The 18741-nt window shown below is 43.5% G+C and overlaps 1 protein-coding gene across 2 annotated transcripts in view; it reads right to left on the bottom strand.

Moving 5' to 3' along the window:
- Positions 1-7807: 7807 nt before the first annotated feature.
- Positions 7808-18741, bottom strand: part of LOC147453660 (uncharacterized) — a 98082-nt gene continuing 87148 nt past the window's right edge. The window contains exons 6-11 of one of the 2 annotated variants that reach the window (XM_086515782.1): positions 11139-11315; positions 9829-10005; positions 9569-9733; positions 9287-9433; positions 8493-8657; positions 7808-8189 (exon numbers count right to left, since the gene is read on the bottom strand). In XM_086515782.1, the coding sequence (XP_086371908.1) occupies positions 8067-8189; positions 8493-8657; positions 9287-9433; positions 9569-9733; positions 9829-10005; positions 11139-11315 (954 nt within the window). In that variant the 3' untranslated portion in view covers positions 7808-8066. Of the gene's footprint in view, positions 8190-8492; positions 8658-8752; positions 8849-9286; positions 9434-9568; positions 9734-9828; positions 10006-11138; positions 11316-18741 lie in introns of those variants that run through there. The other variant, XM_086515783.1, reaches the window with a different exon arrangement.

The raw sequence follows: 18741 nt of genomic DNA on the forward strand, positions 1-18741 counted from the left end.
TTTGTAAGGCCCCCATTATGAGGAGAAGCCATCGTGCGTGAAGGAAAATCACTCACCGGAAACCAAAATTTTCACGGACAAGAATCAGGGGCAACTTTGAAGGCCTCGGGGACGGAGGCCCTCGGAATATTCTTTTTGCCGGAATATTATGGCCGGACAGCGGCCGGAAAGTGGTCGGAAAACAACCGGTCAGTTGGCCGGTGGCCGGTAGTCAATGGCCGATGGCCGGTGGTCGGAAGTCAATGGCCGGTGGCTGGTGGCCGAATTCAAAAGCGGACTTGTCTTCTCAAGGGCGGCCACACATGGGCGGATTGGAGGGTCCGATTTGGACTTATTCGCACAAGGGCGGCTACACATGGCTGTCTCTCATAAGAGAGGGCAGCCCTTTTGGCCTATAAAAGGAGGCCATTTCTACACACATTTCATAGTGTGAAGTTGATGCAACAAGGTGAGTGTGAGGTGGTGAGAGTGAAGCAAGGCAGGAGCTCCATTAAAGGTATAATCCCTTTATAAACTACTTCTTGTTTTGAAGTACTAAAGCCATTGAGTGGCTACTTTCCCGTGGACGTAGCCCACATTGAGTGAACCACGTATATCGTGTGTACTCTCTCTCTCTCTCTCTCTCTCTCTCTCTCTCTCTCTCTCTCCTCTATAATCTCGTGCATATAAATCTGTCTCTCTCCATTAAGTAATCTACTCAATTATCTATTTAACTACGTTTTATTTCCTAACAACTGGTATCAGAGCAAGGTTTGCTCGTAGCTAAATTATCTCAAGGAAAGGATTCCTTGAATTGAGTGGGAGTTATGGCGGAGGAAGGGAAGCTCAAGATTGAGAAGTTCAACGGCAAAAACTACCAGCATTGGAAGATGCAGATTGAAGACTATCTCTACCAGAAGGACCTCTATTTGCCACTAGGCGGTCTTGCGAAGAAGCCCGCAACAATGGCATATGAAGCATGGATTGTCCTTGATCGAAAGGCACTGGGAACAATCCGGTTAAGCTTGGCGTCAATGGTGGCATTCAATGTTTCGGAGATGAAGACCACGGAGGACTTGATGAAGTCACTTGACGACTTCTACGAGAAACCATCGGCATCCAATAAGGTATTTCTTATGAAGCGTTTGTTCAATCTAAAGATGGCAGAGAATGGTTTAGTTGCAGAACACCTAAATGACTTTAACACAAACATAAGTCAACTTCGATCAGTGAAAATCAATTTCGATGATGAAGTGCGAGCTCTCCTTATACTATCATCTCTACCGGATAGTTGGGATAGCCTTGTGATGGCTGTAAGTAATTCTATCTCTGGCACAACTACTCTTAAGTTTGATGATGTTGTGGGTGTTCTCCTAAGCGAGGAAATGCGAAGGAGAAGCACAGGAGAATCATCAAGTGCTGCACTATCAGTGGAAACAATAGGAAGGCTTAAGGAGAGGTTCAAAAACCAAAAGGGTCGTGATCGTTCAAGGCGGAGCAAGTCACGCACAAAGTCAGTTCTTGAATGTTGGAACTGCGGCAAGAAGGGCCACGTCAAGAAGGATTGCTGGTCCAAGAAGAAGAAGGAGACAGAGTCTCAAGACAACAAGCCAACATCGGAGGCCAATGTGGCAGGTAAAGTAGAGCAAGATGCTCTAATTGTCTCATTAGACAATGTGTCTAATTCCTAGATAGTAGATTCCGGAGCTTCATTCCATGCGACACCACACAAGCAACATTTCCAAGACTACACCAAAGGTAATTTTGGGTATGTATACTTGGGAGATGATGAAGCTTGTGAGATTGTCGGCAAAGGTACAGTTTCTGTCAAAACTGCTAATGGAAATGAATGGAAGCTTAAAGATGTTAAGCATGTTCCTTCTCTTCGCAAAAATTTGATCTCTACAAGACAATTGGACGATAAAGGTTACAACATTGCATTCGGAAACAAACAGTGGAAGATCTCAAAGGGATCTTTGGTGGTTGCCAAGGGTGAAAAAGTCGGTACACTTTACTTGTGTACTGTTAGCACGCAACCTTCAGCTTGTGCAGCAACTAGAGAAGTTGACAGTGCAGTGTGACACTACCGACTTGGGCATATGAGTGCCAAAGGAATGCAAATCCTTCAAACAAAGAAGCTTCTACCAGGTTTGAAAGAAGTGGACTTAGAGTTCTGTGAAGATTGTGTTTATGGTAAACAAAAGAGGGTAAATTTTCAAAATTCAAAAAATGAAAGAAAAAATAAAAAACTTGAGTTGGTTCATTCTGATGTTTGGGGTCCTGCAAGTACACCATCACTTGGTGGCTCATTGTACTATGTAACATTCATAGACGATGCAACTAGAAAAACATGGGTTTATGTCATGAAGAATAAATCCGATGTATTTTCCATATGTCAAAGGTGGAAAGCTTTTGTGGAGAATGAAACAGGTACCAAGGTTAAATGCCTCAGATCCGACAATGGAGGCGAATATTGCAGCCAAGCTTTTGAAAGCTTTTGTGCTAGCAATGGCATTCGGAGGCAAAGGACAACCCCAAGGACACCTCAACAAAATGGGATTTCGGAAAGGATGAACAGGACAATCATGGAACGAACACAAAGCATGCGGCTACATGCAGGCCTACCGCTTGAGCTTTGGGCGGAAGCTGTAAGTACGTCTGTGTACTTAATCAATCGGTCACCCTCAACGGCATTGGATGGGGGAGTTCCAGAAGAGGCATGGACAGGTAAACCGGTGAATTATGCATTTCTCAAAGTGTTTGGGTGTAAGGCTTTCATACACATAGATAGAAGCCTAAGATCAAAGTTAGATGCAAAGTCCAAAAGGTGTTTCTTCATTGGCTATGGAGAAGGAGACTTTGGGTATCGCCTATGGAATCCTGAAGATGGTAAAATCTTAAGGAGTAGGGATGTAATTTTTAACGAACAAAATATGTACAAAGATTATTTGGAAAGAAAACAAACAAAAGAAACAGGTGATGAGTACGTGGAGCTTGAGGACGGTGAAGACTCAAGGACTGCAAACGGTGACAATGTGCAACAACGTCAACCAAATGAGGAGCCTCAACCTATTCCCCGAAGATCTACAAGAGCAAGTAGACCTCCAGAAAGGTTTGTTCCTTCCTTCAACCATCTCTTGATCTCAGATTCTGGAGAGCCGGAATCATATGAAGAAGCTATGCAACATGAATCCAAAGAAGAATGGACGAAGAGCATGCAAGTGGAGATGGACTCACTACATCGCAACCAAACATGGGAGTTGGTTGAGTTGCCTAAAGATAAGCGGGCACTTCAAAACAAATGGGTGTACAAGCTAAAGGAAGAAGAAGGTGGGAAGAAAAGGTACAAGTCTAAGTTTGTGGTAAAAGGTTTTTCTCAAAAGAAAGGTATTGACTTCAATGAAATATTTTCTCCTGTTGTAAAAATGAACTCAATTAGGCTTGTCTTAAGCCTTGTGGCTGCTCATGATCTAAATCTCGAGCAAATGGATGTAAATACGGCATTCCCTCACAGTGACTTAGAGGAGAAAATCTACATGCTTCAACCATAGGGGTATGAAGTAAAAGGTAAGGAGAAAATGGTTTGCAGATTAAAGAAGAGCTTGTATGGTTTAAAGCAAGCATAAAGACAATGGTACTTGAAGTTTGATCGATGGATGTTGGATCATGGATTCACAAGATGCAACTCGGATCACTGCGTCTACACGGAGAATTTGGGAGATGGGAAATTCATCATCCTAATGTTGTATGTTGATGACAAGTTGATTGCAAGTGCTAACATGCAGGACATCAAAGACCTAAAAGAGCAGCTATCCAAATCTTTTTCAATGAAAGATTTAGGTGCTGCAAAGAGGATACTTGGTATGAAAATATCAAGGGACAGGACGAAGAAGACAATAAAGCTATCTCAAGAAGATTACATCAAGAAGGTACTAGAAAGGTTTGCAATGCAAAATGCAAAACCAGTTTCTACACCTTTGGCTGGTCATTTTAAACTAACGAAGGATATGTGTCCAAAGACACAAGAGGAGATAGCCTATATGTCTAAAGTTCCATATGCTGCAGCGGTAGGTTCTCTAATGTATGCTATGGTCTGGACAAGGCCAGACATTGCACATGCAGTGGGAGTTGTGAGTAGGTTCATGGATAACCCAGGTAAAGAGCATTGGCAAGCTGTGAAGTGGATACTTAGGTATCTAAAAGGGACAACAACAAATGCTTTGTATTTTGGAGGAACTGATATTTTTCTAGAAGGGTATGCTGATGCAGATATAGCAGGTGACAAAGATACTCGAAGGAGCACTATTGGCTATGTGTTCACGATTGGAGGCACAGCAGTAAGCTGAGCTTCAAAGCTGCAGAAAGTGGTTTCACTTTCTACCACGGAAGCAGAGTATGTAGCAATGACGGAGGCAAGCAAAGAAATTATGTGGCTTCACAGATTCTTAGAAGAACTTGGATTTAAACAAGACAATTGTGTCTTGCACAGTGATAGCCAAAGCGCTATCCATCTTGCGAAGAACTCAGCCTTTCATTCAAGGACAAAGCACATTGAGGTGAGATATCACTTCATACGCACTCTTTTGAAAGAGGAACAGCTAAAGCTAGGAAAGGTGCATACAAGTGAAAATCCTGCAGACATGTTTACAAAGGTGGTCAACAAGGAGAAGTTGAGCTTTTGCTCATCTTCAATCGGCATTGAAGGATAAGAAGCCAGAATGGAAAGCAGTCACAGGTTTGGTTTAGAGATCAGTCTCCAAGTGGGAGATTGTTAAGTATGGAGCCTGATTTACCCTTGTAATTTTTTGTGGTAAAAGCGCACATTTGTAAGGCCCCCATTATGAGGAGAAGCCATCGTGCGTGAAAGAAAATCACTCACCGGAAACCAAAATTTTCACGGACAAGAATCAGGGGCAACTTTAAAGGCCTCGGGGGCGGAGGCCCCCGGAATATTCTTTTCGCCGGAATATTATGGCCGGACGGCGGTCGGAAAGTGGTCGGAAAACAACCGGTCGGTTGGCCGGTGGTCGGAAGTCAATGGCCGGTGGTCGGTGGTCGGAAGTCAATGGACGGTGGTCGGTGGTCGGAAGTCAATGGCCGGTGGCCGGTGGCCGAATTCAAAAGCGGACTTGTCTTCTCAAGGGCGGCCACACATGGACGGATTAAAGTGTTAAGTATGGAGCCTGATTTACCCTTGTAATTTTTTGTGGTAAAAGCGCACATTTGTAAGGCCCCCATTATGAGGAGAAGCCATCGTGCGTGAAGGAAAATCACTCACCGGAAACCAAAATTTTCACGGACAAGAATCAGGGGCAACTTTAAAGGCCTCGGGGATGGAGGCCCCCGAGACTATTTTTTTCGCCGGAATATTATGGCCGGACGGTGGCCGGAAAGTGGTCGGAAAACAACCGGTCGGTTGGCCGGTGGCCGGTAGTCAATGGCCGGTGGCCGGTGGCCGGTGGTCGAAAGTCAATGGCCGGTGGCCGGTGGCCGAATTCAATGGCCGGTGGCCAAATTCAAAAGCGGACTTGTCTTCTCAAGGACGGCCACACATGGACGGATTGGAGGGTCCGATTTGGACTTATTCGCACAAGGACGGCTACACATGGCTGTCTCTCATAAGAGAGGACAGCCCTTTTGGCCTATAAAAGGAGGCCATTTCTACACACATTTCATAGTGTGAAGTTGATGCAACAAGGTGAGTGTGAGGTGGTGAGAGTGAAGCAAGACGGGAGCTACATTAAGGGTATAATCCCTTTGTAAACTACTTTTTGTTTTGAAGTACTAAAGCCATTGAGTGGCTGCTTTCCCGTGGACGTAGCCCACATTGGGTGAACCACATATATCGTGTGTACTCTCTCTCTCTCTCTCTCTCTCTCTCTCTCTCTCTCTCTCTACTCTATAATCTCGTGTATGTAAATCTATTTCTCTCCATTAAGTAATCTACTCAATTATCTATTTAGCTACGTCTTATTTCCTAACATGGAGGGTCCGATTTGGACTTATTCGTACAAGGGCGGCTACACATGGTTGTCTCTCATAAGAGAGGGCAGCCCTTTTGGCCTATAAAAAGAGGCCATTTCTACACACATTTCATAGTGTGAAGTTGATGCAACAAGGTGAGTGTGAGGTGGTGAGAGTGAAGCAAGGCGGGAGCTCCATTAAGGGTATAATCCTTTTGTAAACTACTTCTTGTTTTGAAGTACTAAAGCCATTGAGTGACTGCTTTCCCGTGGACGTAGCTCACATTGGGTGAACCATATATATCGTGTGTACTCTCTCTCTCTCTCTCTCTCTCTCTCTCTCTAATCTCGTGTATATAAATCTGTCTCTCTCCATTAAGTAATCTACTCAATTATCTATTTAGCTACGTTTTATTTCCTAACAGGTGTTCACCTCGAACACTCTGCTTAAGTTTCTCCATGCAATGGCGGAGATTTCAGCATCCTGTAGATAGCTCATCATGCCATCTGTGATGCTCATAGAAAGCCAATACATCACTTTGCTTTTGCTTTGTTGCCAGTCCCTCAAAGCTTTCCTTTGTTCTACTGTAGCATTTGCCTCGGGAATCTCTGGTTCCTTTTCATTGTCTCCTTCTACATAGTCCCAATAACCTTTTCCTTTTAGGAAATTTGTTATTTTGAACTTCCATGCAGAGTAGTTATTTTTCTCAAGCTTCTAAGTAACAATCTGACTGAAACCGTCAGACATCGTGAAGCACTAAGACAAAATAGCTGCAATCTGCAAAAACCTGCAAAAACCTGCAACGCTTTCTACACTCAACGAGTGTCCACAATCAAGCATACATACAACCACTGTACTTGTACAATAAATCTCTGTATACTGCACTTTGGAAACCTGTTCAGAAACTTGTGCGAAAAACCCCTTAAAATTTTTCGTGGATTGCGAACGAAGGGATTGTGATGCTCTTGCTCTCTTAGCCTCTCTTGCCTGCACCAGGCTCTGATACTATGTAAAGAATGAGGATACAAAAGAGCTACACAAGACAAGCACAAAGCATACAGAGATAGAAAGCTTCTTCTTCTTCTTCACAGAAAAGAGAGTACAAAATGACTAAGTGCTAAAGTTGAAAAGTAGCACATATGTACATGTGGTCACTAAGTGTGAACTCGCTAGAAGCGTACTAAGCTGGCACTATAAGTGTAGTCCAGCTGTAGAATCACTGACAGAGATCCTCCGTGTCGGTCACCTAACGCGCCAGTGAGTAAATGCCGTAAGCGACCAAAACCCGTAGTGGATGCTAGCTCAAGGTGTAGAGCTCGACATCTCAACAAAGACTATAATATCTCCATCATGCATGGTATTGAGAAACTTTGATGGCCTCTCAATTCGTGTCACCAATACCGAATAATAATGTGCTTGACATTAGGTTCCAATATATGTCCCCACTACATAGAAAAGGTTATTGTGGCATGTCAATACAAAGCATGGAGGAGCATGTGGTAATATGGTCGTATGGATGATCGAGTTCAAGGTGATATTTTCTTAGATTCATATGTGCATGCATATCGGTGCTTGAAAAAACATAGATTTAGTGTAATTCACCTGCAAATTTTGGAATTTACCTCAAAAATTTAAATTTAAAGGTGAGAACGTACAAAAATCAAAATTTTAGTTTAATTTAGAGCAATAACCTTCAATTTTAGTCATTTTACCTCTACTATTTCTCAAATGTAGGTTTGCCAAAGTTTTGGGGAAAAAGGTTTTTTTTCCAAGCACTCATGCATGTGTGGGCGTGCACGCGCACAAGCATTGTGTACATGCACGCATGTCCACTAGGTATAAGAATCTATGTATGATATAGTGATGCCCAATAAGTGGAGTGTAGACTTCATATCGACATGTTCTCCCACACATAGACTCATACAAGCCCACACTAGGGGGAAAAAAAATGTACATATCAATATTTTCTCCTCTACTCTATTGTGCTTGTGTGTGCGTGTGTATTCGTGTAATTCATGTGGGTGCATACATGCGTACCTACAAAAATAAAGAGAAAGGAAGGGAGAGGAGATGGAGGAAGAGCTTCTTAAAATTAACAATTTGCAAACATTAGTGATGGGCTTCTATAGTCGAACATCGTCCAATGTTAGGCCATTCATCTCTTCATCCTCCATTCTTTGAAGTGCTCTTCTTTCATCTTCTTTGTCATGCTCAATATCTTCGATCTCTTTCGACCGATGAACGCCCTGGAATTCGATAAAGAGCACAAAACAATGTAGGAAAACTTTAGAGTTATGCAAGTATCTTCATTTCGGTCTTTTTTCCTTTTATTTAAGTGGACAATTTCCAACGAGGAGAATGCTTGGCTTAAGTTCAGGTGTTAGGCCAATAAGCAAATGTCATGAATAATCTTAAGCAATTTTTCCTAAGGGAGTTGACCTTATTGACAATTAATTTTATGATTAGATTAAGTTGAGCACCATGAATTCTCTTTTAACTGCAGAGAGTATTTTAAAATGTGATTAACACAGGCTGGTGGTGATTCTAACCATGGCCTTTTTGTGGTGTTCTGCAAATGCTTTGTTTTTGAGGAATCTCTCCCTCTCAGCAGCTTCAAACTCCATCTTGCATTGCCAGGCACATTCCCACAATTTTTCAGCCTCATACTTCTCGTCTGCTGCATCTTGCATCTCTCTTTCATGCTTGCACTTCATCTGGAGAGCATCACACAAAGATTGATCTATCAAAAACTGGTTCAGATAACAAGCATTGCCACCTTATTTGTCTCCTTGCTGGAAAGAAAGTTTCACCCATGATGGTAAGCTCACCCGTCTACACTTGCGACAACTAAAAAAGCATACAAGATTTGGTGACATTTGGTACCCATCCTAGTCTTGCAGCTTTTCTGTCCATCAAATTCAGAATAAGTGATCTCCATATCGTGAGCGCAAAATTGGTGAGGTTGGCACCTTAACTAATAATTTCCACAATCTGTTTATCACAGATGCTGCAATGGTGAAACTTTCAATGCAATCATCGTTTACCTCAGTTGCTTATTGAAATATGGCCTTCTCTGGTTCAATGTTCAGATAACTACCCTTAAAATGCATCATAAGGCAGGCTCTCTCATGGATGAGCTCCCTTTAAGCAATTTTGCATGCATATACTATGAAGGTCTAGGGTTTTTCCGCATTGTAAATCAGACCCATTGCATCTATTATACCTTCTCAAGGAAGAACCCCCCCCCCCCCACCCCGGGGTGAAATAAAAAACAAAAGAAAAACAAACACCTGCATGCACACACATGCATACGTATACACACAATGCTTGCACACAATCTTACCTGCATTCTTCGAGACCTGTCACATTCTTCCCAGCTTTTCTTGTTTTTTTCAATCCTCAAGCGCTCTCTTTCATCATCCAAATCTCTTTTATGGTTTTGTTCAAGCTCCAGCTTCCGTTCAGTGTCCACTATTGTTGCAAGTAATTGCTATCATGAGAGTGCTTAGAGCGTTAGTTTGATCATCGGTCATAAAAGCATACATCCCAATGAGAAATTATTTCTTTAAAAACCAAGGAAGGTGTATGAGGGGTAGGGAGATGGAGGTGTTGTTCAGTAAATTACCTTGTACAGCTTTTCACTAATTACTTCTCGCTGCTGAGTTTTCAATGCTACTTTCATTGCCTCTGCCTTTTTTCTGTCATCCATCATCTTCTCCTTCTTGCGAGCAAATTCTTCGATTTCTTTATCGAGCTTTAAAAGCCTTTGCCTCTCTTCTTCTTTCTTTGCCTAAAGGATAAACAATGCAATAGGATTTTGCTTTTTGTGTCTCAGTCCAGCAATGAATAATTCAAAAGAGGACTTGCTAGTAAAAAGAAGTTCACCTTCTGTGCTTCATTCCCCTTAATCATATCTCGGTTTCTTTCCTTAATTTCCTCCTGCCTTGCCTTGTCTTTCTCCTCCTGTAGAAGAAGGTCTTCTCCTTCCAGCCTCTTCAAATATGCTTTTTCTTCTTCCTTCTTCCTTCTCTTTTCCATCAGTCTTTCTTGACACTCTTGTAACTATGGTGAGCAATTGTTTTTTAGCAACAAACAAAACGAACTGAGAATCACAAGACAAACATTGCACTGGCTGCATCTTCTTTGCAAGGACTGACGCACACAAGCACTGGCATGCACACACCGAGGAAAAGTCATCGTTGGTCCATGGCTGGAATCTAGATATCAATGAGCCATCCACAATTTAGCCTCTTGATCAACAATCTCAATACAGATTTTAGGCAGCAGAATGCACAAGGCTTCAAAATGGGCCCTTCCAAGACAAAGATTGTCAAAAATTAGGATAGAATACAGAGAGGGCCTGCGACAGATACGAGAACACAAGAAGGCTCATAAAAGAAAGTATGAAATCGAAAGTAGGGGAATCTTTTTTGGCTCCCTGACACTGCGACAGATACGAGAACACAAGAAGGCTCATAATAGAAAGTATGAAATCGAAAGTAGGGGAATCTTTTTTGGCTCCCTGACGGTGCAATCATCCCATCCACAGAACACTCCTCGGACAAAATGCTCTGAACAGCAACCACATTTTGGGTCACCGAAGGTGTCTGATCTGTAACAATATGAAAGCATAGCGCCATGACATGCGTCAAGAACAGGATTGGCTCCGACTTTGGGGTTATTTTCCAGGGATTCCCAAAGCTGTCTCTCACCTCCAGAAGGCCAAGGAGTCTTGCTCCCAGTTGTGCACGATGGCTGTTTCATAAGTTGCATGAAAGTTTTTTCAATTTGGTGGGCCTGTTGGCACTCCTGTAATTAATGGCAGGCTGAGAAAGTAAGACCACTTGGTGCAAGCTTTTACACAGCCTCCAAGAACAATTGGACAGAATCTTAGGCGGAGTTTGAACAAGACACAGCAGATGCTTAGGCTGAGGCCAGAATCAGGTGATTGATTGCATAGAAAATCCCTTGTATTTGTGGCATAGCTTTTTCCTCCCAACCACCAGGAAAGGTAGACTAGAGTGTTTTTGGGGACATCGAGTGCGATTATGCGATTCTTTCACCCTATATTGCCGGGAGGGTTGTAGGCCTACGGGAATACTGTCCTTCACTAATTGAAGAATTTTCTTTGCATATAGACAAATAAAACTAAATACAAAGTATCAAGGAACTCGTGTCATCCAAGTAAAATTTACCTGGCCAAGCCGAGCATTTGCCAAGGCTTTGACCTGCTCCTTCTGCTTTTGCAACTTTTGCTCCTCTTGCTTATCCCACTTCTCTAATTGGTCTTTCTGCAATTGAAACCACTTCTCTTCTTGACGTTTCCAGCCTTCTTGAATGTGTTTCTTATACTGGATATGAGCTTCCCTCTCCTTCAAACATGAAATGGAAATAAACAAAGCCTCAGTATTTTGCCACAATCTGCAAAATCTATGCAAATTAACAAGACTAACAGAAAAAACCTACATTACCCAAAAATAAAAGCCAGTATTTATATCTTACACCAGTTTTATCTCCGTGTTTGTGTGTGTGTGTGTGTGTGTGTGTGTGTGTTGGGGGTGGGGGTGGGGTGTGTGGGGGCGAGGGGGGAGGGGGAGTTGTTGTTTAAGGGGGTTAAGCTGCGAGATATGCAACTTTGCCTTTGCATTAGTCTGTCCTATGTCCTCATATCCTCGAAACCCTTTTCATTTCTGATTGAAGTGTCATGTGCACATAGGTTCCTGTCAGGTGACACATCCAACTCTATGTGTCCCTGGACAAGCTACAGCATGATCAGGGTTCAGTCAGTCCATTCAGTCTAGATTAGAAGTGATCTGGCACTTTTGTGAGTCCATTCGTAGACCGTGCATGTCCAGTCACTTAGTGTAGATGCATATCCTCTAGTTGCACACAGCATGATCATAAGCATTCCCATCAGAATCCATCAAAATCAGTCGAGGGAATTTTCCAATGCATTTAGCCTATTTTATCTATTTTTGGCATTTTTCACTTATTAATTTAAGTGACTTCCCAACAAAAGTAGGTAGGGCAATTTGGGTAAGAAAATATATAAGCAAACCAAAGTTAGCACTAAATGGCAGAACAGGCAACAGGAGCCAAGCTCAGCAAGCAACTTCTCAGCAGAACCTTGGCGGTTTCCCCCTCCAAGCAAGATCCCAAGCCTTGGCGTTCTCTCCAAGCACCAGCCCTAGCGTTTTCTGACATCAGCAGGTCCTCGCCGCATTCCAACCATCAGCTAGCGTTTTTGCACAACATCCTCAGCCCCGCATTTTTGCATCTGATATGCATCGCAAACAGAACCCAGTACTTAAGTGTTTTTGGTAAGCACCAGTTAGCATTTTGGATCCAGAGCAAAGCAGCGATTTCAGCCATGAAATAGTTACAGACTCAAGCCCCGAACATTAGCAGATTCAGCCCCAGTACAGACCTCAGTTTTCAGCCATGATGAACCTCAGTTTTCAGCCCTAACCCTGCAGATTTTCAACGTCAAAGACCCACAGAAAAGAGCCCCCGAATCAGCGTTTTTGACTCAGTCGCAGATTTCAGCCCATAGCGTTTTTGGACAACAGATAAAAGATTGCAGATTCCATCCCTAGTGTCGGCCTCGTCATCCCCATCGTCATTGTCGACATAGCCTAGACTTGCATCAGTCCCATGCATACAGTTTGTACCAGTTTGTGCAATCATAAGTAGACCACTCTCGCCGACTAGAGTGGGGCCTTCGGAGGAGGGTTTTACAACATCTCTGGTGTCGTATCTCTCTTCTCTCTATCTCTCAATCTCATACACTTTACGCACAGTGTCCATTCACTTTGTTTGTGATCATAGCACTCTCATTAAGAACGGAAGGCTCTAACTTCCATAAGAACTAAAAGGAACCTTGAGCAAATATGGATCAGTCATCTTGAGCAAAGCGCAAACATTCATTCCGCTGCACCTAACATTGGTATCAGAGCTTTGGCAGTTTTCTATATCACTCAAGGAAAGAATCACAAGAATTTTGTTTTGCTTGTTGCGGTCGCACGAACCCAAGTTCGCTTGGGCGTGTCGATTTCTACTCGTGTTTTTGAAGAGTGACAAGAATCCCAAGAAAGAAGGGCTTGTCCAGCCTCCCCTTGTGTCTCTTTTCACTCATTGAGAGCGGACCGTGCACTTAGCGGCCGGCCAATCGACGTGAGGTGGGAAAAAGAAACCTTGGTGTGAGCGCAAGGCCGCCAAGGGGTGCGCCCGCGGAAAGGAGTAGAACTCGGGTGAAGAGAAGATGTAACAGACTTGGACACTCCAAGTCAAGAATCAATCACAACAGCACCAAATAACCACTTCAAACAATTCACAGATCACAATAGATTTGCACTGGCCCGGCCGAGTTCCGTGCCTAGAGATATTGGCCCCAAACACTGGCGCCCCTTTTGGTATTTCTTTTTGTATTAATCAATCATCAAAGTACAAGAGAGCGGTTAGGGTTTCACTCTCAGACTCTCTGCGTCCAGATGCTCTGAGAAGTGAGGCCCTCACCACTAATTTCAAGATTACAAGGGATGCCCAAAAGCAGAGCCCCACAAGCTTGAAAGCAAAAGCAGATTCTCTCTCTCTCTCTCTCTCTCAATGAGAGTCAGTAAAAAGCAAGTTCTCTCTTTCTCCCAAATCATAGCAAAAAGTTGAGATTTGCGTCGCTCAAAATTTCAAAAAAAAAAAAGTTCTTTTTTTTTCCACCTCCGCAATTTCCGGAAATTAGAGTTTCTGGTGGAAATTAGGGTTTGCAGGAATTTTAGGGTTTCTGGCAGACATTAGGGTTTCTGCTGTCCGTAGCCACGTCATCACTTTGTGACATACCCCCCTCTTGAAAGCATTGTAATCGACCGCGATTACGCCTGCAAAACCAACAAAAGCCATAAACCGTCTTAGCAGACACTGACTGTTAGTACCTACGTACTAGGAACACATCAAGCACATGTATAAAATCGAGAGTCACATCACACGACATCACAGGACATCACCAGACATCACATGACATTCAACATTCATTCGGATCTTAGAGCATGATTTATCGGCAATGTAGCTAGCAATCACATCTAGGTCCAATCGGGACCTCATCGATGTCCAATTGACTAACCCCTATTGCAACCATGTCTATTCGAGATCAAGTAGACCAAAATGCTGCAGTCATTTCGTCTATCAATTCCTGCACTCAAAAGAAGTGAAGAAACAAATTAGTATCATTATCAGGAATTCCATTTCATAAAGTCATCCAGCTAAATACTGTCAGCTATCGGTATCCCTGAAGCTCAAAGAGACATCAGTGACTTTAGTATCAAAATTGAGGCATCTGTTGACAAGGGAGCGGAGTGACTCCCCTCTTGTGCATCCCACTGCACCAGATCTCCGGCCAAGCTGAATTCTGGGTTCCGTTTGGAGTAGACTATGCTAAACCAAAACATCGAGATAAAGTTTCACAATCCGAGGAGTATCTGCTAGGTCCTCCTCCATCCACTTCGCATCAAATGCAGGAAAGTTCTTGAACTAAACAAAGAACCGCCTTCGGACTTTACCTTTCTTCGTATCGTTATGTGCCAAAATTTGTTAAGGAACAAGGATCTCCTCGTTTTCTTCCACTTCGGGTTGCTCATAAGGCTCCCCATCATCAGACACATCACCCTTAACAGGTTTCAAGAGACTCACATGCAATGCATTGTGAATCCTCCAAGTATCTGGCAGTTTCAATCGGAAGGAGACATCATTTATCTTGTCAGTGATCTGGAAAGGTCCGTAGTATCGCATACTAAGCTTTGGAAAAAGCCTCTCCTTTCCCTTTTTCTTTCGTAGGCATGTCTTCTCAAAACGTAAGAGCACCCAATCATCCTCCTTCAATTTCAAGTCGCGACGATGGCGATCCGCTGCCTTTTTCTGTCGTTCTTGAGACTCCTGCAAAGTCTCGCGAACCTTGGCAAAAGCTGTATCCAAATCTCGCGAATATTCATCCGCTTCAAATATCTAACCTTTCGTGCTCAGGAAGGATGGAACCTTCGCAGCACTTTCAACAATCTCACATGGCGTCTTCCCCGTCGAAGAGTGTATCGTGTTATTGTAGGCAAATTCCACCAAAGGTAAGTTCTTTTCCCATTGAGTCTTCTGATCCGAGATACAAGACTTCAATAAATCTAAAACCATTGAATTGGCAATCTCAGATTGCCCGTTCAGTCTGCAAGTGGAACGATGACGAGAACTGCAACCACGTGCCAATGTTCTCGCAAATTGCCTTCCAAAACAAACTCTAAATCTGGGGTCTCTATCGGAGACAATCGTCTCAGACGTGCCATGTAATCGGAAAATCATCGTGATCATTCTGTGTTCTCGGAAGATCAAAAATGAAATCCATTTCAATACTTTTCCAGGGGCGGGTGGGTATGGGTAAAGGCTTTAACAATCCTTGTGCCTTATGCCTGTCAAAATTGACCTTCTGGCATACTAAGCAAGTGCGCACAAACTCTTCCACATCCTTTTTTGAGTCTCGGCCCAAAGAAGTATCTCTCTACCCCCTTCATTGTGGTAGCAATGCCGCGGTGACTCGTAAAAGGTGGACAGTGGCATTCAGTCATAACTTTTTCCCTCAACGGTTGTGTAACGCACAACATAGTCTTTTTCATCAAGTAGCCTTCCCGAGGGAGTATCCAGCTACTGTCTCCCCATCCCGTAGCCGTGTGAAAATATGTGCAAAATCTGTATCTGTGACATACTGATCGACCATATCCTCGAAGCTCTGATGATGTATCGCGGAAATAGCGAGATCCAACGGCTTCCGAGACAAAGCATCTGCCACCACATTCTTTTGTCCCTGCTCATGGACAATTTGGAAGTGAAACTGGGACAGGATGTTCGCCCACCGCATCTGCTTTTTTGAAAGTTGCTTCTGTGACAAGAAGTAGCGCAAACTCTGATGGTCTGTAAAGACAGTAAAATCTGCTCCGAGTAGGTAGTGCCGCCACTGAGTAAGAGCATGGATCACTGCCAAAAGATCTTTCTCATATATCTGTGCTGTCATCTCCGGCCTAGAGAACAATCGGCTCTCGTAAGCAATGACATGGCCTTCTTGCATCAAGACCGCACCCAGACTACGACCACAAGCATCACAATATACTTCAAATGACTTTTGCAAGTCCGGCAAGGTCAAAACTGGTCCCGTAGTCAATTTCTCTTTCAATGTCTGAAAGGCAGTCACTGCTATAGATCCCCACGAGAAAGGGACTCCTTTCTGTGTCAAGATATGCAAAGAGGAAGCAACCTCTGTAAACTTTCGCATGAACCGCCTGTAGTACGAACACAATCCCAAGAAGCTTCCAACTTCATGGACATTCTTCCAATCGGGCCAATCACGTATAGTCTCTATCTTGGCCGAATCCACTTGCACTCCTGCTGCTGAGACAAAGTGTCCCAAAAAGTGTATCTTTGAAGCAGATGATCTCTGTGTTCTGCCTCATACTTGGAGAAAACAATGATATCATCAAAGAAAGTGCCAACAAGTATCATGTGCTCTCGAAAAATCCTATCCATCATCCGGTTAAATGTTGCAAGAGCACTGGTTAAACCAAAAGGCATCACCAAATAACTCAAATAACCCAAAAGTCGTCCGAAAAGCTGTCTTGTAGACGTCTTCCGGCGCGATTCGAATCTGATGATATCCACTCTTCAAGTCAATCCTGCTAAAGCACGAGGATCCCTGTAACCTGTTGAGTATATCATCGATCCTAGGAATCGGAAATCTGTTCTTGATGGTGATTTTGTTGAGAGCTCTATAATCAATGCACATTCTCCAACATCCGTCTTTCTTCAAATCCAAAAACAGTGGAGAGCAGACGGTGAAGTACCAGGCTGAACAAGACCCTTTTACAAGAGGTCTTTCACTTGGTTCATAATCTTTTCAATCTGTGCTCGGCTCACACGGTAAGGTGGCCGGTTCGGTGACATGCTTCCAGGTATCAGGCCAATGGTCTAATCTTCAGGCCCTCTAAAAAGCAATCAGCATGAGTGTGGAGAAAAATCTTGGCGTTCTTTTGTTTAGGTCAAAACATATTCAACCTTTATCCATCGTTCAGTTCTCTCCCAAAAGAATGAGTAAAGAAGCTGAAGTTCAGCAAGTACAATCTCTGAGCCCTTCATTTCTAAAAGTCGCTTTCTCGGCCCAGTAGTCAATCACGGCGTAGTTCTGGTGGTACCAAGGCATTCCGAGTAGAACGTAACTAGCGCGCCCTGAACACCCCTGTCATTGCAAATGAAGTTTGCCAATGCTCGGTGTAATGGCAACATCCCATCCAGGTGCCAATCAAACTACCTCCGCCTGTGGCGTCCGTCTATCGGGCGTAATTCCAAATCGAGCCGCCAATTCCAAGTGAAAAGAAGTTGGCCTTGGCTCCTTCAAAAGAGCTTCCTGATCCTTCACTTTGCCCCAAAAAGCGGCAAAGTTTGTACTTTCATTCATTTGATTCGGTGCAAGTCCCACGCCATGTGGTACGAGTTTTGCTTTTCTATCTGCCTTTTCTGCCACGTTCCTCAGCTGCTCTCGAACTCTCAGGCCTGTCGTCGTTCTTATCATTATGTTCTTTCTGTGCCTTTTTAGGGCACTTCGCGGAGATATGTCCATGTTCCCAGCATCCAAAGCACTTCCCCTCTCTAATGAAGCGAGCTTTCTCCTGAGGAGTAAAGCTTGGGTCGTGCATCCTTCTTCTCTGGGTTGCTCTTTTTCCTTCTACTTTCATTCCCAGAAGTCTGTTCGGCTCGTTGTGTCATGGCCTCATCTGTGGGGTAGGTCAGACTGCCAGAGTGAATGGCAAAGCCCCGCTTCGCATGACTCATCAACTCCTGAATAGAACCTGACTTCTGTTCTAAGCAATGATCTCGGATCTCTGTAGGTAGACCCAAGGTAAACCGCTCAATCTGTTCTCTGAACGAGATCTTCTTGAATGAAGAGGCGGGTAGAAAAGAGCTCCAGAATCTTTCACAATAAGCATTGATTGTATCTTTCTTGGTCATCCGAAGATGGTTCCAAGCAGCTCATACATCTCGTTCATATTCTTGCGTCAACCAAGAAGAAATAAAAAGCTTCTTAAATTTCAGCCATTTAACCGGCGCAATCTTGTTTAAAAGAAGAGTGGACCACCAAGTACGAGCATTCCCCTTTAAGTAAGAGGTAGCTCTCCGAATCTTGGAGTGCTCTGAATAGCGTCCTCCCGCGAAAGCGATGTCAAACTGCTGTATAAAAGACAAAGCCTTCGAAGCATCTGAGTATCCTGAGAAAGTATCAAACTTGATCGAGTAGCCACCTTCCTTAAACTCTCAGACTTTCTTGCTTTTATCTTCGAGAAAGTCATACCGGTTGGCTTTGTAAAAATTCTTCTTGTTCGCATAAAAGTTTCCGTCATCGGAATCTGAGTTGTCTGTAGACGAGTCCTCAGTAGAACTGTCAGTCTCTGGCCAAGATTTAGCCTTCTTTGCCTTTCTCTTGCCCGTTCCGAAGCGTTGCTTCTTGCTTCGCTTTTTACCTTTTCTGTCTTCGCTTGAATCCGAGGAGCTAGAAGAACTGTCAGAAGAAGAAGAAGAAGAAGAAGAACTGGGTACTCCTTCCAATCGAACACGCTTCTTCTGTTCCTTTGCCTTGTCAAAAGTCGACTGACGACCCAAATAACATGGAAAGTCAATGCTTTTCTTTTGCTTTTTGCCATCCTTTTTGGCTTTCTTTTGTGTGTCAAAAAGCTGAGCAATCCGTGCATCAACCACCTCTTCTAGTTCCTTCTCTGAATATTGTTT

Source organism: Adiantum capillus-veneris, chromosome 7 (genome assembly GCF_014529385.1).
Source record: "Adiantum capillus-veneris isolate H3 chromosome 7, ASM1452938v2, whole genome shotgun sequence".
NCBI classification, from domain to species: domain Eukaryota; kingdom Viridiplantae; phylum Streptophyta; class Polypodiopsida; order Polypodiales; family Pteridaceae; genus Adiantum; species Adiantum capillus-veneris.